A 21247-nucleotide genomic window follows, 5' to 3' on the forward strand; every position below is an offset into this window, starting at 1 on the left:
ACTCACCTAAAACTGGGAACAGATAGGACAGCACTGTGGTGGGACTACTGTTGCTCTTCATTCACAGTGCCAGCAGCAATCCAGCACCCTGTTAAGTCTCACAAGTACCAAGGTCACCAAATCAGCTCTAGCTGTGTTCTGAAGGGATTAATGGTTTCTGCACACTACAGCAAGCACAACTTTCAGCTTGCAAATCACAGAATCACAGAATTGTAGGGGTTGGAAGGGACCTCCAGAGATCATCGAGTCCAAATGCAGTCATGAACCCAGGAATGTAGACACCGTGCCAAGAGGATGCTCCCTATCCCTGCCAAAAAAGCCCCCTTGCAATAGCTCTGAGAAATGGGTGACAACGGGCAGCCACATGGGTCTCCAGAACACTCACAGAAAGGCAAAAGCACATTTACTTCCACAGAGCTTCTAGCTTAAGCAGCTGTCTTTAGCTCCAGTCATTTGCCTGCCCTCCCTCTGCTGCCCTAGAACATCACTGGATGGCATGAGGTAGCCAGATCGACAAGAAGCTGGTCAAAGAGTCGTCAAAAATATTTGCCAATGGCAGGCCAGGCTATGCTGGCCTAGCACTCCCTTAGCCAGCTCTGCTGCTGCACAAACACCTCTACTCACACCGCTGGGGGGAGGAGGCAAAGGGAGGCAGCAGCAAGTGGTCACAGCCTGCTTAAGTCAGTACTACCTCTGAGAAATGCATGTGAAACCATGTCTTATCTCCTCTGACTGATAGGAGTTTAGGGAAGAAAGCAGGCCAGACCCAGCTTAAGCAGCTCAGCTAAGGGGAAAGATGGGAGATATTCACAGTATCTTAGGGATAATCTCCCCTTCCAAGCCCCCTCAGTTAGCATTAGAATCCAGTGACCTGCTCTTTAGCATTCTCACCCCACCACCACCTCCCTCACTTAAAGAGGATGATGCAGGGAGCACTGCCAATGGCCCTTCCTGCCTTCTGTGTCCCTCCCAACCACTTGCCTCCAGCAGTGCTTAACGAGCACAAACCACACAAAGACATGCCCACCAATACTGACAAATCAACTGACCTTTAAGTGATTGACCTCCCTGTCCATCCTTGTCTTAGGGAAGGTTTGTTTTTACGTAAAGAATGGGCCACATGAAGGAGCACAATGTCATACTCCTTGGATTAGGTTTTCATATGATATAAGAGCCTTAAAAAAACAAACAAACAAAAAGAAACCTACCCATGCACCATCTCAGTTTAATCTAATTCCTCATTCCACTCGGTCATCTTTCTATTTGTCTACTTTTGAATCTTGAATTTATTTGTCTACTCACATTACACTTGTATACAAAGAGCTCGGGGCATTTCTTCACTTTTGATTTCCTTCCCAAACCCTCACCTCTAAGTTTTCTCAAGCTCTCCCACCAACTAGAGGCAGAGCATGGGCCCACCTGCACAGAAGCAGTGCTGCTGTCTGGGTGTCCCTTCGGTGGTGACACCATCGGGGTGTGAGAACAGAGGGAGCGATACTACCATGTGCGGCTTACATTCACGCCATGCTGCGCTATGAAGGGCGGTCCTGGGACTGGTTGCGTTCGAAAACCAGAGGAAAAGCACTTTTGCCCTCATTCCTGTAGTCTCACGCGTGAGTTAGGCCTCGCTGCAGCTTCCCACAGCTCCCGGCTGCGCCCACAGAGATGCGTGCCCGTGCCCCACAGCTCTCGGCGAACCCGGATCCTCCCCGCCCCGCAGCAGCCCTCGGAGCCCCGTCCTCGTTCCCCTCCTCGCACTTGAGTCGCCGCGGCCCTCACCGGAGCCTCATGCGTTCGTTCCCGCTGCCACTCGCAGAGCTCCAACCTCCGTTCCCAGCTCCTGCCGCCACGGGCCTCACTTCACGCCAGCAGCGACCGTTCGAGGAGGACGCGGCCGACCTCACCTCGCCGCCGTGGCACCGCAGCCGGCCCCGCTGCTGCCCTCTACCAGTAACCCCTCCGTCCCCACAGGGGCCCCGCGCCCTTCCCCAGGTCGCACGGCCACAGGCCCCTCCTCTCCGCCTCCTCTGCCACAAAGGCCCTTGGGGCGGGCGGCGGGAGCGCCTCGCACCTTCCGCGGCCGGGCCGGCGGCACCGAGCGGCCGTCCCGCCGCGCCCGGCCTCCATCTTCCCTCCCGTTACCTCCCGCCTCCATCTTCCGCCCGTTACCCGCCCGACGCCCGCACCCAACCAAGATGGCCCGCGCCGCATTCCTGCGCCCGGGCCTCAGGGCGTCCCCTGGCAGCGGCCTTACGGGAAAGAACAAAGCGCGGGGCGGCCGGGCACGAGGCCGGGCCGGCAGTTCTCGTGAGCGCCGAGGGGCGCGGGGCAGGGCACAGCACGGCAGGGCGCGGGGCCGGCGGCGCCTCGTGCTCTGTGCGGGGCGGCAGCGCACGGCCGTGCCCTCGGCGCCCGCAGCCTTACGTGGGGATCCTCGAGGTGGGGGGGGAGGAGGAAGCGGGGAGAAGACCGTCCCCAAAAAAAGACCAAAGTCAGGCAGAAACGAAACAAACCAAACCGGATCCGCACGCTGCGGAGCGGCGGGCGCCGCGCGTCGCTCGGCCCGGCGGAACACATCCAACCGGTCGGGCCGCGCCGGGCGCACTTACTTGTCCGTCTCTTGTGACATGTTTGCTCCAATGAACTCGCTCCCCTTTCCCGGCGCTCGGTCTCCCCGGTGGAACTGGACTTTCAGGTCTGTGCAGGTGAAGGTGCGCGCGAACGCCCGGCGCGGCAGAACCAGAGCTACAGGTAATTCTGCTTGCCGTGCCCCCCTGGCCCCGCTCCGCCGCCGGGGCAGCGCAGCGCCGCGCAGGTACGGCCCCAGCCCCCTCCCCCTCGCATGTGGGGAGCGGCGCGGAGAGCGGCCGGGCCGGGCGCGCGCAGGTAACTTTCCGAGCGGCGTCGGATTCTTTCACTAAAGGAGCGGGGCAGAGGGCCGAGCCGCGCGCTGATTGGGCGGGGCGGGCGGCAGGTGCGCTGCCATTGGAAGAGGCGCGCAGGTACGGCGCCGCCGAGCTCCAGGTAACGCGCCGCGCCGCGCCGCGCCGCGCCGCGCCGGGAGGCACCGCGGGGCCGCCGCTGAGCGAAGGGAGAGAGCGAGGGGAGGGCCGGCGCCGCGCTGGCGCTCGGGTGGCGGCCCCCCGGCAGGCGGCACGGCCGAGGCCGAGGGGAGGCCTCGCGGGCGGCCGGGCGTGACGGGGCGGCGGGACTCGGGCAGGTGGCGGCCGCTCGGTGGCTGCCGACGGCCGGCCCCGCGGGCGCCGCGGCCTTCGGGGAGCGGTCGGCAGCCGGGCTCCTCGTGGGACGGGGGGTTTGGGGTCGGTTTGGAGGGGTTTTATTGCCGGTTGGCTTATTTCCGACGGTTCCGTCTCAGCCGGGAGCGGCTGGGCTCGGCGGTGCCGCCCCCGTTGCTGCGCGGTCTGAGCGCGGGCGGTCGAGTACCGGCTGCCCGCAGCAGCTGCCCGGCGCCCGCACGGCGCTCACAGCGCGGAGCTGCCGAGCAACTGTGCGCTGCGCCGGCGCCTCGGTGCTGTCCGAAAGGACGGATGGAGCTCAGGGGGCGGCGGCTGTCATCCGATGGTGGGGAAGTGTAGGAAGAGGGCTCCTCGGGTCAGCTCGGAAGCCAGAGAAGAAAACGAAGCGCCTGCGCTCTGTCGCTGTGCCCCCAGCGGGGCAGGTCGGCATCCCGCCCGGATCCTCACCTCGGGGATCTTCCTGGGCTTCATCTCTGCCTTACAAATAGTGCTGCATAGAGGGTAAATGGGCCGTTATATCGCACGGTGACCTTCGCAGGAAAGTTAAGTAGCTGAATGAATTTATGCTGGCCTAGCAGAAGGATTTTTCTACCTTTCGTTTCGGCTGGTGAGGACAGAGCAGAAAGGTGCCCACAGAAATAAGCATCTGTATAACCAAGTGTGAGGGCTGCTCCAAAAGTAATGCCTCCTATTTTTGATTCTGTGATTTTGTTATTTTTTTTAATTTTTTGTTTTGTTGGGCCACAGCATCAGATGTGGACGTTGGTATGGCAGTAGAGGCTGAGCCTTCCCACCAACATCCATTATGTGTTTTTGCTATGTGGCAGATAGCAGCAGAAGGGCAATTTGACAAATGGTGTCTGACATGAAAGTTCATATGAAGCAAAGGTATGGAATTAAATTCCTCCACGCAGAAAAAATGGCACCTGCTGACAGTGGATGTGAGCACAGGGAGGCGGTGGGTGGTGCATTTCAGCAGTGACGTGAAAGCCACGTTCTGGATGGCCATGCACAGCTGTCAGCCCACAAAAAGAAGAGTGTCTCAACCAGCTCATCCACATGGATCAGCTACTGGTGGTGGCTGTGTTGAAAAATAGTGTTTTGTAGCTGTGAATTTGCTCTATAAAATAGTGTCATCATTCTGTGCTGTAGTTTCCGTGGAAATAAATAGGAAGCACTACTTTCAGAGCAACTTCAGTATGTTTGTCTATGAATGTGTGTCTGTAACCTCACAGAATTGCATTCTGGGGGTCTGATCCTCTTTCAATGCAGTGGAAATCAAGACTGACGCTTTAAAGTCTTTGATGTTACTGTATCACAGTCAGGCACAAATGATTGTTACTATTTCTCAGCTTTTGCCTGTATTCATAGTAACGACCAAATGAAGCCAAATCAATATAGCTCAGTTTTAAGTCAGTCTCAAGCGTAGTCCCATGAAGATCACAGAATCACAGAATGTCAAGGATTGGAAGGGACCTCAAAAGATCATCTATTCAGGTCCCTCTCCCAGATTCCCTGTTATGTTTTTAACTTAACAGAATAAGAAATGTAGGTTAGCTAGATTATTGATGCTTGGACTGAGCACGAAGTATTACTTAGCCTTCCTTAATTTTCAGTCACAGGAAAGAAGAATCATTATGCAATCTGTAAATCCCATCAAAAGTTGGTAATGTGGCCTGAATTGTGGATAGCAAATACTAGTATTGAACTTCTCAGTTTGTAGGCCGTTATTCGTAACAATGCCTGTATAAGTCAGTTTATAGAATACATTTTGAGGAAGCCATAAGACTTTGCAAAGCAAAGAAGACGAGTAATTTTTTCACTACAAATAGTGCAGTTGTTTTGTATAAAGAATTACTATGTCATCTTAAAGCAAGTTGAGCCTCCCAGACACGTTATCATGAGGTACTGTGAGCAGGAATAATGGGAATTCTGCAGGAATAATGGGAATCCCATCACGGTTTAAATTAATGAAACCTTACAACTAACTGCAGAAATGATAAGATTTCATTCACAAATATTGATACTATGTTGAAAGAGGCTTTTGAGACCTGAAAAGGCTACCTAATTGAGTGCTGTAAATAGGATTAACCTCAATTCAGGTATCCTCTTTCCCTTTTTACTTTTTTCAAATTATGGGAAACATTTGGATGTGTGGCTTTCACTTTTTTTTTTTTTTTTTCTCCTCTATGAAATGTATAGGAAAAAGGAAAGGAGGATCAGCAATGAGCACCTTTGAAAATGTCACCTTCCCCAAGTTAGCAATGCTGCTGATGTACGATTTTGCAGGGAAGAAAACATCATTTGATGCCATCTGCAGTCCTGGACCAAGCCCAAACTGTAACTCAAACTGAAATGGAATTTGTTGTTCTAGTACTGGGTCAGCTACAAAACCGCCTTTAGCAGCCTGCTCTCAGGAGGGATTGCTTCCAATGTAGCAGTTGGGAGACTGAATTGCTGCTCAATGGCTGCAGAAGTGTTCAAGGTCAAAGTGAGGAACAGAAGTGGAAAATGCAGTAATGAACTTTTGATTTGAGGTTGTTGAAGATGACAGCTTATTTAGTTGAGACTTGCTTAGGTGAAAAATATACCCTGAAAATTATTTTAAGTAGATAGTAGACATTGGGCTCATCATTTTCTGGATGAGCATTTTGTTCCAGACTGCAAACTGGAATTCAATTGTGAGCGTCCAGCTGAGCAGGTCAAACAGGTCCTGTCTCATCCAGCCCGGTGCTCATTCTTCATGAGCTCCAGGATTGTTATAAACTAATCTGTTAGTCACTGAAAAAATCATCTAATGTTATTTCAGGCCAGGCCAGTCTTGCTTCTCATAGAATAAAGGCTGTATAGGCCAAAAATAAAATGGTCATGCAATACATTTTTATGAATCTAGGAGTTGTCTTTGGAGTGTACAGGAACAATCTAAAAGACCAAATCACTTTTTTGTGTTGTTTACTTCTTTGCATAGAAGCCGGTAGGGTGTTTCTTTCTTTCTTTTTCTTTTTCTTTTCTTTTCTTTTCTTTTCTTTTTTTTTTTTTTTTTCTTGCTTGTTATTGCAAGGATTCAGTGTAGAATTCAACCATCTACCTTGTGTTTACATGATGTGTTCCATAGCAGCCAGCATCAGCGCTGTTTGGACTTGCCAGCACTGGGCAGAGGAAGTAGGGTGCACAAACAAGGTTCAGCTCAGCTTACTAATTGCAGTAAGTACCTAAAATATCTTTCAGAAGACTATTAAAAGAAGTCTGTCTGATAAAAGATGTTAGAGAAGTATTTATGTCAAAACAGCATTGTAAGGCAGCTCAGTGAGAGCGCAGATGTTTGAAAACAAGTGTTTGCAGTAGGCAGTGATTACCACGTATTTTTATTTGTGTGTTTCTCTGTAATTGATGGCTGTTGATATAAAATGCTCTCTTGCAGTAAGTTCAAAGCCAACCACCTACCTACTAATTTTGTAATGCATTTACTGTTAATCCTCCCCATAGCCCTCCCTTTGTAGTTATCTTCTATGTGAAACTACATTTACTGGAATTTGTACAGACCTTGATCTTCAACTGACTTCAATGACGCCGTCACGTACATCAAAATAAATAGATTTTAGTGCAGGTCTCCTATACTCCAAATGGATCGCTTGTATGTTCTGATAATGGATTATCCTACACTATTAGCATCTAACATAAAGAAAGTAATCCTAAGTAACCAAAATCGTAACAGCACGTTACTTGTATTGTTTCACAATGAAACTATGGAAGTGCTATCAGGATGGAAGGCTCTGTGACTAGTGGCAACTACCTGCTGCCTGGAAACTGCCTGTTGTACTTCCCAGACAGCTCAGCTGGGATCTTCATAAGAACCTGGAGCTCTCCAATGCCTCCACATCATGCATGGCAACAGCAGTTGAGCAGCACAGAGGACCATGGAATACGTGGCTCTGGGCAACATGGTCTAGTGGTTGGAGACCCTGCCCAGGGCAGGAGGGTTGAAACTAGATGATCTTTGAGGTCCTTTTCAACCCAGGCCACTCTGATTCTATGATCGAGCACTTCTGACCACAGGGCAGGGCATGGGGCTGCACATGCCACTTCTATCTGAAATGCTGATCTGCGTGTCTTATAGAGCCCTCAGAGCAACATGGAACCATGTAAGAAGAAAAGGGGGGGGCTTTGTTTGCTCATTATGAGCATAGAGTTCATGATTCTGAAAGATGCCAGAGTTATTGTGTAAATATCCTACATATCTGCAATGCCTGTCTTAGGCAGTATGGCACACAGAACCTTGTTTCAACTTAAAACAGAAGTCATTTTTAGTGGTGAAAAAACCTCAGAGTGTGGCACTCCTTTCTGGGTTGAGACATGGAGACGTCTGAGGAGGTAGCTAAGTCTGACAATAGACTGGAATATTAGCTTCTTGATTAGTAGTACCAATCCATTTCGTAAAGATTACTCACCAGTTTGAAACCAATTCAACAGAATGTAATACACAGGAATGGCTTTTCTGCAGATGCTTTGATCTCTGATAGCATTTTCCAGTGATTCAGCCAAGCGTTTTGAGACAAGGGGAAACTACGGTTAGGTCACCTAATGGCTGTGATTTTGCTTTTAGTGAAAAACTCTGCCTGAAAAAGAATAAGAAAACATCTCTGGAAGACAGCTTGATGTGCTGTGGGACCTGGGACTCGGAAATACCTTAATTAAGCTGAAATTGATACTGTGTCACAATGGGGTAGAGCTGTGGGACATAAACAACCTGGCCTCCAAGAAGAATATCAAGTGCATCTTTGTGATGCTTTGTCCGACTTCTTGTGATAGTCACCAAGATCTCTCCATCATCACAGAACAAATCTGCAGCTTCACAGACACATCTTGAGTAATCCCAACTTGAGCTGTTTGGGGAGAAAGGTGGAAATGCTTATAGTTTGTTTATGACGTGAAGAGTTCTTGAGGTATGTCAGAAGAAAATTGTCCTAATAGTTGTCTATCCTTTTTTTTTTTTCCCTTGAATTGCTCATTGAACATGCGTAGTGTGTTGTATGCTTGGGTTTTTTTGGTTGGCTGTCAGCAGTAGTACTTTGAAAGCCATCTTTATTTTCATAATTAAAAGCTGCTTTTTCTTTTTTTCAGTGACACAGTTGAACAAACAATTGGATGGATGGTTGCTCCTGCTGAAGGGCTCTCACAGGGGAGCAGGAATGGCTCTCTGCATTGGCTGCTGGGGCTTCCGCTCCCAGCCTTCCTTCATCAGTCTGTCTTGAATCATTATGATTTGCAGAGCATCATTTGAAAGGAATCTGAAATAGGTTTTCACATGTTGATCACATCTCTGAGAGCTTCATATGTCTCTGCATCCGTTGAGTGTTTTTAAAAAGCAGAGAAGCTCCACAGATCTGTCACCCCATCCTGAAATAAGAGGCAGTCAAAAGCTGATTAAGAGTGCATCTCTTCTTGCTGCAACGGTATGTCCTAAAATAGGCTCTGGTGTTCCAATGTGCAGACGGTGAAGGATGGGATATAAACAATTGCTTGTTTACTTTTCCCACACTCAGAAACTAGAGTAAATTCAGCACAGATTCCACAGAAACACTTCCGATCAGGGTAATGGGAGCTGGAAACAAAGCTTTGGATTTGCTTAGAAGCAATGTGTTTCTTCCTCAAAATGAATCGATGCCTTAATCAAGTAGCAAGGTGCTTAAAGAATCACAGGGAATGGAAAAGCAGCTTTCCAGGCTTGCTGAGAAAAGGGGGGGGGGGGGGGCTGATGCCCTGAGGCTGCTGCTCAGTTGTCCCTGTGGCAGAGGACAAAGGGGTCTGGTGGTACAAAAGGAGCCCCTGCTGGAGCCAAGAGATCTCTGCTGTGCCTTGTTCTATGGAACGGTCACTAGGCCACTTGTCTCTGTTCATGTTAAAGCACCTTTACAGACAGGCATAGGTCCTTCTGCTATTTGCTGTCGTTCTCGTTTGAAATAGACCAATATTTCAGAAGAAAGCAGTCCCACTGATCTCGTTCATAAATATAAAGGCAGTATTGTGAGTATGTAGTGTTACTCCATCAGGCTTTGGGGCAGTGTAGGCTCAGAGCTTGTCAACATAATCTTTGTCCTTCTCTGCTGCGTGGGTTTGGTTCTTCATTGCTCAGGAGCCTCAAGGATCAGCTCAAGCCGTGGCGTGGGGAAGACCCCCGTTGTAGATGCGTGCAGTCACTCCATCAGCCTGCACTATCAGGCGCAGCATCTCAGCAATACCGTGTTTGTACAGCGCACACGCCCTGCATGCACCTACAAGCCTGCTTTATCACTGCTAAGTCTCTGCTGTGAAAGTAGATTTCTGCTGGTGGAGCTGCCCTGCCAGACAGGGAGGTGTGCTGACTGCTCTGTCCTGTCCTGCACTACTGTGCTGGGAGAGACAGACCGGGAGCCGGGCTCATGGAGCACAGTGAGACATGCAGGTCCCAAGTTCTTTTGTACTTCATTTTGCTTTCACACTATCACTGTTACCTGTGTGCATTATTGCGCTGCCCAAACCAGTATTGATTTTCATATTGTGTTTTAACGGACTGGAGTTAGGAGCTTATTCTGTCTCCTTTGGCTGTGTCCCGTGACTGTGGCATATGCTGCTTTTTAACCTTACCTTTGTTTCTCTGAGTCCCTTCTTTAATAGCAGGATTTACAACAGCTGTGTTTTTTCTTTACATTTTTATTTCTTTTTCCTTTTTCCCAAGTGGATGGAAATCTTAGCTTCTTCCTAAGCAAGGCGAAGAAGTTTTGTATGGCTCCAGCCACAGAGATGCTGAGTATTTGTTTCTCTTTATTTGACTAGAAAACAGAGTACCTGGCAATGGCTGTTTGTTTATATGGTGTGCTTGGGTGTGAGGGGCAAAGCAGGCAGATTTACATTTACATTTCTTTACTGCTTTTTTCTTGAGCTCCCACACATGAGCAATAGCCCTGCAGGGTAGGGAGGGAGTAAGATATGTGTGTTGCTCTTTATTTCACTATAAACTTCGCTCTGATTACTAGAACTTCTCAGGGGAAGATGAGCTCTGCTTTACCATTGCTGGGAGTATAAATCACTCCTAATTAATACCACAGTTGAGCTGCCTGGAAAGGGAGGCAAAACTCATACGCTTTGGCGGTGTCATTCCAGTAAACCTGTGTGAGAGGGAGGCCAGGCTGACAGCCTGCAGGCTCTGTGCTCCAGGGCAGAGACACGGGTTGGTATCAGGATGAAGTTGCTCAAGCTTTGGTGAAGTTGCTCAAGTTCTGACCCAGATACCAGCTGTCCACGACAGTTCCTGACCTGTGGAGCTCTCGAAGGAGGAGCACAAGGCAGACATTAGGAAGTAGGTGCAGCACCTCTCCATTTTGTACGTGAGGTTTTTGAGCAACACACTTGCCAAAGGTTTTGTGAAGAATCTGCAGAACTAGGAATTCAGTAGCCCTTGCCCATCTCTCAGGCTGGTGCCAGAGGCAGACAGGTAGTTTGCTAAATGCTTCAGCCCAACTCCTCGAAATTATGCCTGCATTCCCACTGAAACCAGCAAGTTCTTCAGTTTAGAATGCATTTATTTTTAAACTGTAGAGGCAGAGCCTACATGTTTGGACAAACTAGCGCCAGAGCATTGAGTGCCTTGTAGATTCTTAGCCCTAACTGACTGCTCGCTGAAAGCACCGCCTCAGCCTCCTGTAGCCTCCCAGACAGAGCCTGACAGAGTGCATAGTGCCTTTTTTCAGCCTGACCTTGCCCTTTTTAGCTTAAATCAATAGCAAAGACAAAGATAGAGTGCAAAGGGGAAGAATTCAGAATGAACAGTGCTCACTAAATAGACAATCCACATGTGAAATGTAGGATTTTAAATGCAAATGCCTTCATCTTGTCTTATCAGAGCCAATTGGTTTAGCCTCTGTGCTACACAGGTTGAATCTAAATGTTGCATGGATAACTCTGAGCTGACACCAGTATTTATGTAGGACAGCTGATGATGCAATGTTGTAGTTGGCTTCAAGGAAAGGTCTTACCCCAGGCAGAATGGAGTCCATCCCCACCAAGGTTTTACTTTCTCATCATTATTTCTCTCCTGTATGAAGTGTAGGCAGTAAGCACTGAGCTTGGCACCACAGCACAGTGGAGCAGGAAGTCATGGGGATTTCCCTGATAGCCCCAAGGTCACAGTAATGAACATGCAGCAACTTGGGAAAAAAGCAGCACACAGGAGAATGCCAGAAGGTCCTGTCACCTGGCTGTCCTGCAACCTTGTTTGTAAGGTAAGGGATGAGAATGTCCTGTTAACAACATGCTTCAATCCCCCTTCTTACAATGAAGGTGAGCAAAGCATTGGTTTTTCTGGGAGGTCTAATAGGTAGAAAGCATTCCGGTTTCCTCTAGTTGACTTTGCTTAGTGGAAGAATATGTGACTACCCAAAGGAGCTTTCTCCTTACCCTAGAGAATGCATTTCTTCCCTCTTCTGTCATATCAGCAACCTTGCTCTTTCACCCTCCAGAGAACTGTTTTGTCTTTGCTTTCAGAGGGTTAGTTTTCAGGCAAGTAAGTAGGCTGGTTTGACCCTGTAAAACTCCATTCCCAAAGCGTGGGAGTGATGGAGACAACAAAAGCAAGGGAACAGGAGTTGTAGGGCAGACCCACTTCTTTTTGCTGTAATTCGGTTTTAGCTTTGAGTTTTAGCAGTTGTGAAAGCTCATGAAAAGCAGTCTTTTCTGCTTGGGATGAATGAAATCCTCACAGGTGTAAGCATGGGGATTTAATTGCAGCATTCACCCAGCCCAGTTCTTCTCTTCCAGTCTGACATGTGGCTGCCTCATGTGATGTCTCTTGGCATTGCAGAGATATAGCATCACCCACGGCTCTTGCAGCAGCAGCTGTTTCTTTGAGCCTGTCAGCCTCCTCCAGTGGCTGGAGTAGCAGTGAATTTCTGCAGATGCACAGTACTGCATCGCCATAGTCCCAGTGAAGCCACCGAGTTTCATGGAAGTCTAGGAATGAGAGCAGCTATCCAATCAAGAAGGTATTCTCTACATTGCAGGTTAAATGGCCGTCTTTCCTTCAAAAGGTGTGTGTATAGAAGACGTTCCTGGTTTTTATGACAGTACTATGAAGAATGTCAGTCGTTCTGAGTTGCCCTTTGCACTGCATCACTGTTCTGTGCTTTGGAAGTGGTTGTAGGTCTGGCTCAAGCTCTGTCGGCTGTGCCTGGGGTTAAAGCAGGTGCTTTGGCCCTCAGAACCCAGCCTGGCAAGATGGGGGCAGATAGGCAGGATTTCCCCTCTGTTGTTCCCTTTGGGTTCCAGAACTTCCAAACAAGACTAGGAGAGGGGAAGGGAGACCGAGGATATCTGAGCATCTTCTCAGGCCAGTTACACACACGACAATTACCTCAGTGTAAACAACCCATCGTACCGGGATGGGGAGAGCCTTTTGAGCCTGAGGAGGGTGCTTTGAAGTGCCTCTGCTCAGGGAGTGTCCGTTAATGCAGGGAATTGCACCGGCCGCAGCCCTGGGCTGCGCTGAACGGAATTGGGCTGCGGTGCCTATTGAGCTGGATGGGATGGCTGTTAGGTGCCCTCGGTATGACAAAGCGGTCGTTAACATTCCACCAGCTATGGGGCAGTAACCAGTAGCAACGCTTGCCTGTCTCGGCCAGCCCAGCTTGCTGCCGCTAGCGGTGCCATAAGGGGATTTGTCTCTTGTACGTGCTGAAATTCCACTTTCCTAGCGGTATCTGCACGATTTCTCGCATGTTCTGTGGAAGAATCCTAGCAAGTCACACCGAGGTTAATATAAATGTATCTATCTCTCAGCAGGGAGAAAGATTATGTCAATTTAAGCTAATAGCTGCCAAATGATAGACACACAGATGCTGTTAAATTGGTTTAATTCCCGTTGGCCGGCCCTGACAATTGGGAGCAAAGATAAATATACACAAAGCATTCAAAGCTCGGGGTGTTATGATGCTAATTGAAAAGTCACCAAAGGAAGCCCTTACGGTCTGTGGGAACCTCGGTGCACAGGATTAGCGGCTAATTAGTGGCTAGGAGCTATTTCACCCCGAGCACAGGCACCTCTGCCCGTGCAATCAGTTCTTGCCCTTGATACCAGCAATAAAGAAACTGCTGTGGGCAGCAGGCATTGTGATGGTAGGAAGATAACATAGTGTTAGCAGTGTAACGAGCTCTCCCATAATGCACAGAAGCAATGTCAGAGATGCTTGCTGTGTCTTGAGCCACAGCAAACATAAAGGCATTTGAGGCCTGAGCTCTTTTTCCCCTCACTTTTTAACACATGCACAAGTTTATGTGACTTTTTACCTCTTTCATGTCATGTTTGCAGCAGATGAGAGAACACGCTCTGCAGACCCTGAGCCTCAAACTCTGCTTTGGACTCTGCAGTGAGTGCACACAGGCAGTCACAGCCCCTTCCTCGCACGGTGCTTTAGAATCATGACATTTAAAAAATATATAATCTGTCTGTCAGCATCCCAGTATTTCCCTCTCAATTTGTTCCTTGGTGTACAACTGAACAATCAAAGAGTTCTTCAAATTATGTGCCTGTGTTATGTGAACCCAAGGGCTCGGTCTGTGGAAAAAGAAAGATTCGCAAAATGGTACAAATCAGTGCGTCACTGCCAGCACTGAACTAATCAGGGCTTTGTTTAATGAGGGGTGCATCTATTTTGCTCAATTATTTCCCGCTGGTGAGAATCCTTCATTTATACTTTCATTTGGGAATGCTGGTTTTGGAACTCTCTGGAAGGGCATGTTTCCTTGTCCTCACATTTACTTTTTCAAATCTGAAACAACAGTTTAAAGCTGTGTTTACAGTTACACACCCTCTCAATTAAATCAACCAGTATTGCACTTCACAAAGACACCAAGTAGCAATAGCAGGAAGGTTCACTTGTAAGCTTTAAAGGAGCTAGAAAGCTTTTTTTCCTGTGTTGCCAGCTCTGACTAATGCTGTTCTGCACAAGCTGAAGTCAGAAGCTGGTAATGTGAAGAACCCGTGCTGGTAGGCATTGACCTGCAGTGCGTGGGCTGGTGGCTTAAGTCTGCTCTTCTGGCAATCACCAGATGGGCGCTTGTAGCCTGGTTTCCTTAATCTTCCAGTTGAAGATTAAGGAAAGTTCCAGCCCTCCAGACAGCTAACTCTCTTCTCCAGCTGCTGAGAAAAAGCTAAATCATAGAATCATTTAGGTTGGAAGGGACCACTGCGATCATCCAGTCCAACTGCCAACCCATCCCCCCATGCCTGCTGACCACGTGCTTCAGTGCCACATCTCCACGGTTCTTCAACACTTTCAGGGACAGTGACTCCACCACCTCCCTGGGCAGCCACTGTCTCACCACTCTTTCTGAGAAGAAATTTGTCTTTATATCCAATCTGGATCCCTACTCCCCAGTACAACTTAAGGCCATTACCTCTTGTCCTGTCACTATTACATGGGATCCCTAGCAGCTATGTTGTAGAACTGGTGATCTGGGAAGAGGATTGTGAAAAGCGAACAGACTTGTAGGCACAGAAGTTCTTCTATAGGTCTGAAAGAAACCTCAGATTTCAAGCTATTTTGCCCCCTCACAAAATCCTTAGGGAAAAGAGAGACAACAGCCCCAGGCAGCCACCTCTGCTGTGGATAAGCTGCCTAGCTTGCAGGGCAGCCCAGAGAACCCAGCTGCTCTAGGAGTCCTAATAGCCTTTGTGGAGCAACAGATTGCTAAAATCATGCTCATCATTCAGTACGTTTGTCAAAATAGAAATGAGATACACAGGAATAACATTTTTTGGCCAAGGTATTTCTAACTGGTTCTAGGTGGGTATTAGTAATAATACAGCTGTCAGCTTTCACACAGTGTTTTTTAAGCAGCAGTGCGTTGTATCTTTTAAGGTATCTTCCCTTTTATTTTAAGCAAAATACCTTTGGGAACCATTAGTAATGGTTTCAGGCACTGCTGGACAGTAGTAGCATGAAGATACAGAGTGCAGCAACCCATACAGCGTAGGAAGCCAGTGACAGGGCTGCAGACTGGAAAGGCACTCTGTGCCAGAGCCTGGCAAGAAGCAAGGAGCGGATCAGACAGTTGCTTACCTGCTGTGAGTTGAAAAGAAGGAGAAATCCCAAGTCAAGAAGAAGGAGAGAACCATAGAGAAGAAACTGCAGAGGAGTTCCTAATTTCGATAGGAATCTGTGCATGACACACTGGGTCTGCAGGAGCCCAGAGCTCAACTCAGCGCCTTGAAACCCAGTACCACAGCTGTAACTCTCAGGATCTCTTCTGAGCAAATCTCGTGCCATATAGGGAAGGTGCTGGGCTGAGCTTGAAGCTGTGCAAATACAGCTAAGAAAAAATAAAAATCAGTTTAAAGCATTAGCCTGTTCCAAAAAAACAGTGCTAAACCTCATTCCAGAGCTGCTGTTAAGCTGAAAAATATATAAGTGCATCTTCAAATAAAGTGTAAAAAACCGTTTGCTTTTCTAGTGGTCTAATGACTGCTTTAGCCAGGTTACTTCCAAAGTAGAATTCACCTACAGTCTGAGGCAACGCCTGGGAGATCCGAGCATTCTGGTATAACCGGGGTAAAGTTGAGGTGAGAGACAGGTCAGAATCAGGTGTACCATGGAGGTACTGCGGCCTTTTTGGGGGAAGATTGCCATCTTGCTGGGAAGATCATGTTTCTGTTATTACCAGTAACAACTGGTTTCTACCATTTACTCTCCCCTCTTTCTTTGTCAGGTAGGCCCTGACAGCTGAGGGACTCAACGCACCATGCAGGTGAAGCTGTCACGTTACGGGCTCAGAAATGCCGTCAGGTGGTGTCACGTGTGTGAGGATATGTGGCACCACGGCATCACTGGTCAGAGAGCCTGCAGTCCAAGCCAGGAGCCTGCAAGAGGGGGGCACAGAAAAGCAGTGACACCTGCACTGTTTTTAATGGGATTTGTAGCTGTGGGGTTTTCTTTCAGTGCACTTTGACGCAGATGCACGTGAAATATATTACCGCAAGAGCAGGCTGCCTGCTTGTGAATGCTTCTGCGGGGCAACGTCTGTTCTGCAGAGGCAGACGCGGGGAGTGAGCTTTAGGTGGGAGCAGTTTGGTTGGCACCGTTTTCCCTCTGTGGCCTTGCAGGAAGCTGACATCAGCCATCTTCACAGACTGTGCGACTGTAACAGGCCGCTGCCTGCGCCCGGGAGCACAGACCCTCTTGCTGCAGTCAGCAGAGCAAGTCTGAACTGGGTGCATGGAGCAGGAAATGCCAGTTCGCAGCCCTCCCACGTGGCTCCAGGCTGCATGCACACTCACTTTTCCAGCCCCCAGAGCTTGTACATATTAATCCCTTCACCATCCAGATGCCGTTTTGGGATCAGCAGAGCATTTTGTGATCTTGGAAGGCTGCTCGCGTGGTGTGGGAGCCATCGCACACACCGTGTGCATTGGGTGCCTGCTGTGCCCTGCTGCAGGTATCGACGTGTAGGAGAGCTTCGTCACAACAAACAGCCAAACGCTGAGCTTTTTTTCCACCCGTCATACTTTCTGATTAGTCTCAGGGAAAACCATCAGTAGGGCTGCAGAAAAGTTAAAGTTTTGCAAATTTAGGATTTGGTGGGAATATGTGCTTGTTTGGACTTGGCCCAAGAGCCTCATTTACCTGTTTGACAGGTAACAATTAGTGAGCAATAGCTCTGCTGGCTGGAATGTGGCTGTGAGGGCCAGCGGGCGCTGGGTTAGCGGGTGGGCAGGTGTGGGTGCAGCGCCCAGATAGGTATGTGCATGCACAGCATTCCTGGGAATCAGCTTTCCCCTAAAGATGGAGCGATGACTGCAGGGCACAAAAGGGCTGGGCTTAGCTCAGGCTCCAAGAGGTGAGCTGTTTGCAAGGTAAAGAAGTAAGGTAAATAGTGGGATAGAAGGCGAGCTGACAAAGAGGCTGGAGGAAGCAGCTGCCTCTTTTTTTCATGGTCCGGCAATAGGAGAGCAAAGGAAGGGTTTATAGCAGGTCTGAGAAGCTCACTTGGCACAGTATAAATGCAAAACAGGAAAACCATGTGGCAGTCAGCTTAGAAACGGTTACACTGCTGATGTGCTCGTTCCTCAGTTCTGCCATTAGCAGGAATCCAAGTGCCAACAAGTTTATCAAATAAAACCATTTCTTGACAAACAGCCCCGATTCCAGCTTCTGCCAACAGCCCCTCCAGTGTCCCCAGGGGGAACTGGTGTCATAAGTGATGCTGGCAGTCAGGGACGTGGCAGGTGTTATACAACGTTTGATACTTTGTCCTCACAACAGGTAACCCTTCTGTTATAGGAACAGAAAAATTTGCTGATTCTTTTCGTGTTTTATTCCCATTTGTGAACAGGCTTTTGTGTTTGTGTATTTCCACTCAGGTGTTTTGTACTTGACAAGCAAGCCATTGTGTGACTGGAGAAGCCACATCCTTCTTCCTGGTCTCTGTAGTTCCACCTGCAGAGTTAGAGTAGTGTGTCCCATCTTCTCAGCCAGACGAGACATAGACAGTAAGTACTACTAGTTACTTGTACATTACTGATCTGTTTTTATTTATCCACACAGTCTTTCATTGTAACCTTTATTTCACAAAGATGACAAAGCATTTTTTTTTTCATTTTCAATAAAAATGATGTATTTTTTATTTATAAATGTCTTCCCTGGCTGAACTGGTGTACTGGTCAATCTCATTTGAGCAAGAATAAATCCAAGTATAATTAGAGACCATTTACCTTGATCTTAAAGGACTCAGCATCACTTTGAGCCATTAAACATAATTTGTACACTGTTATTTACTCTGACCTTCATTAAGAGGGAGTCTCTTTGCTCAACAGTGCATGGGCCAATAAGTGGTCATTAAGCCTAACACAACAACAGGGTTCGTATTACTTCTCCCAAGCTCCTCATACCACAAGCAAGCACCACAGTAGCATGGAGGCAAGGACTGATGCTGCTATCCTCAACCCAATGCCAGGAGGGTTTAGCAGGAGGCCCCCCCTGCTGACACTACCCAGCACCACCTGTGTGGACCCTGCACCCACCAGTGTGCCATACTGATTGCATCCCAGCCCTTTTCCCAGCCCCTGGCTTCCCCTCATCATGTAACTATGGGGCAGACAGGGTGGGGGCAATATGGATAAAGGTGTAGGGAGTGAAAATTGACCATGCATGCACGTGAAGAGGCTGTATTAAATGCATGGTGTGCTTGCTCCAGAAAGGGGCCTAAGTCATCATGTCAACTGTGTTGGTGAGGGAAAGAGAATAAAAGGCACCCAAGCACCGAGGCAAGAAGTAAACAGTGCCATTCCCTTCCCCGCATCTCCCAGTCTGCCCCAGACTTCCTCAGCTGGAGCTTGAATCCACCTTGACATTTCAAACCTCTAAGTCAATGTGTTTTGCCAAGTTGTCTGATCACCAATTGAACTCCTTTCTACTTTCGACATCCAGAGCATTATGGTTTTTGTTTGTTTGTTTGAATGCCTGCAGAATGTGACAGGTACCTAGAAAAATCACTTTGTCCCAGTAGCATCCTTTGTTAATGTCAAAGAAAGCTGCATGGAGAGGCTGAGTTGTGGTCAGCGCTGAACTCTGTGCTCCTTTGGTGTCTGGAAATGGGAAATGTACTTGCAGAGAGACCAGACTCAGGGGCAGTGAAAGAGCATTTCTTCACCCTTCACTTTTTTAGGAGTGTGAACACAAGGAATTTAATCTTTCCATTTGGTTACTGCTGCTCTCTGCTATATCAGCACAGCCGCCAGAGCCGTTGTAAACATTTGAAGAGTGGCATTGATTAAAGGTGACTCAGGAACAAATGTGATATGAAGAATTTGGAAAGATTGGAAGAACAGCCAGTGTGCCAAATGCTTTTCTACATGGACACCTAAAGGGATGAAGAAGAGGATGGTTTGGGAGTCACCCTTCCCACTTCAGCTCTGCGGTCATAGTCCTGTTAGAAGCACACACTGACTCGAAGGGCCATTGTCCCTTTTGTCCCATTGTGCATGAAGCTTGCAGTGAGTCAGCCCCTGCATGTTACAAGGCAGGATAGCTCCAGCTGCTATTTAGGCTCTGTACAAAGTTTGACACTACTTCAGGGCAGATATGGGGACTCCAGAGAATATGACAAGGGCTGTGTTGCTCACAGGTAACTACCAATAAGGAGCCCACCAGATAAAGTGAATCAGAGATGGCATCTGAAATAGTCTGTCACCCCAGCAAAACATATTCTAGAAGAGTAGTGTTGAAAAAGAACCAACTCAAAGGAATTCACCACTACAGGTTATTCCCAGGCAGCGCTACCCTATGTGAGGAGTAACAGAAAACACATGACCTTACTCTCTGTGAAGTGTTTGTGGAGCTTTTGTCACCATAGCACCGAGTCACCAGATACAGAAAGGTCCCTCCCATGATTCATAACTGAACCCACAGTGGCTGTTGCTATTTTCTGCAGTCCTTTCACTCTGCAGCGTGTGGCAGCTGAGCAGAGTGGTACTGAACACTCGCCAGCCTCTCCCTCTTCCCAGTGCCTTGCAAACAACTCCCAGTTCTCAGCAGCTTTTTGAGCTGTTCTGGGCACCTGAGGAGAGCTGGTGGTTCTGCGGTCATTTCATACAACCATAGGTGTGGGCAGAGTAAGGACACAAAGTGATCTGCATGGAAGGACTTTGGGTTGAGTTGGCAATCACCAGCCTTCAGCTCTTTGTGAAGAAGTTTTCTGAAATAGTCTGAGACTTTCAGATTAAGAATTTTGTAGCCAAAATACGTCTGCTACATGTGCCAGTAAGAATAGATAAAAATACAATGTTGGTCCAATCTATTTTCATATTTATGGACATGAGCCACATTTTCTACCTTCTGATGCTGGATTGCCCTGAGATCGCAACATTAACTGGAGGTCTTTTCCAACCTTAATGATTCTGTGATTACATTTTCCCACATCACTAGTGGTAGGACAAGAAGGAATGGCCTCAAGTTGTGCCAGGGGAGGTTCAGGTTGGATATTAGGAAAAAATTCTTCTCTGAAAGAGTGGTCAGGTATTGGAATGGGCTCCCGAGGGAAGTGGGGAGTGGAGGGGGACTCCACTGTCCCTGGAGTTGTTCAAGAAATGTTTAGATGTTGTATTAAATGATGTTGTTTAGTGGGGAAAATATTGGTGGTCAGTGGATGGTTGGACTGGATGATCTTAGAGTTCTTTTCCAACTTTGGTGATTCTGTGATTACTAGGAAGAAAACAAGCTACCAGGAACTGTATCTGCAGGAGAGTCGCTTCCTAGATGTAATCTGGACCACGAATGGCATTTCATTTGGCAGAACTAGATATTTTGGGTGGGACATGAAACTGGAGAAGTGGAATGGCAGAAGTGGGTGTGTAAGTACAAAGTTGGTAGAAGTCTGGGAGCTCCTCAGCAAGAGGTGGTGGCTGGGCAGCAAGGTCTGCAGGCTTGGCAGTGAGAAGCCCACCACTGGACACCGATAAAAGGCACCTCCAGGCAGAGGAGATGCAGAGGCTGCTGCAGAATGGGTGGTGGGACTTGTGGGCATAGCCTCATGGCGGCAGGCTCATGGGGAATGGGAAGGGTCCCCAAGAAGACTGAGAGCACAAGAAGTCAACCTTAGGAGGAGTCCTGGGTCTGCTCAGTGCAGAGAGCGGAGGACGTATTCCTCAAGGAAGTGGCTACCAGGAATCAAACAGAACAATTTCAATTAAAGGTCAGTGGTAGCATAGGACAGTAGCAACCTTGCACATTGCAGGTGATAAAGAATAGATGGCCTCCCACCAGAAGAGGAGGAAGTTACTGGAAGAGATCCCTGGGAGGAGCAGTGGGAATGGGAGTGTAGGGGCTTGAGATACAGCATGGAGGGGAGGCCCTGCCAGCACTGCCTGGAGCTTGGTGGGTACATCAGCCCTTCAGGAGCACCTGCTTGAGCAGCTTCTGTTTTGGCAGCTCCCAGCTGTCAGAACCACCACTCTTTCAGGGCAC

The 21247-nt window shown here is 48.4% G+C and overlaps 1 protein-coding gene across 1 annotated transcript in view; it reads right to left on the reverse strand.

Moving 5' to 3' along the window:
* The window catches only part of GRHL2 (grainyhead like transcription factor 2), a gene marked incomplete at both ends in the record, with an annotated part of 58409 nt that extends 56254 nt beyond the window's left edge, over window positions 1–2155 (reverse strand). Inside the window, 2 exons of the mRNA XM_079533391.1 lie at window positions 1420–1452; window positions 1905–2155. Of these exons, the coding sequence (XP_079389517.1) occupies window positions 1420–1452; window positions 1905–2155 (284 nt within the window). The remainder of the gene's footprint in view (window positions 1–1419; window positions 1453–1904) is intronic.
* Between the last annotated feature and the right edge of the window lie 19092 nt (window positions 2156–21247).

Source organism: Tetrao urogallus (genome assembly GCF_951394365.1).
Source record: "Tetrao urogallus genome assembly, chromosome: 3".
In the NCBI taxonomy this organism is placed as follows: Eukaryota; Metazoa; Chordata; class Aves; order Galliformes; family Phasianidae; genus Tetrao; species Tetrao urogallus.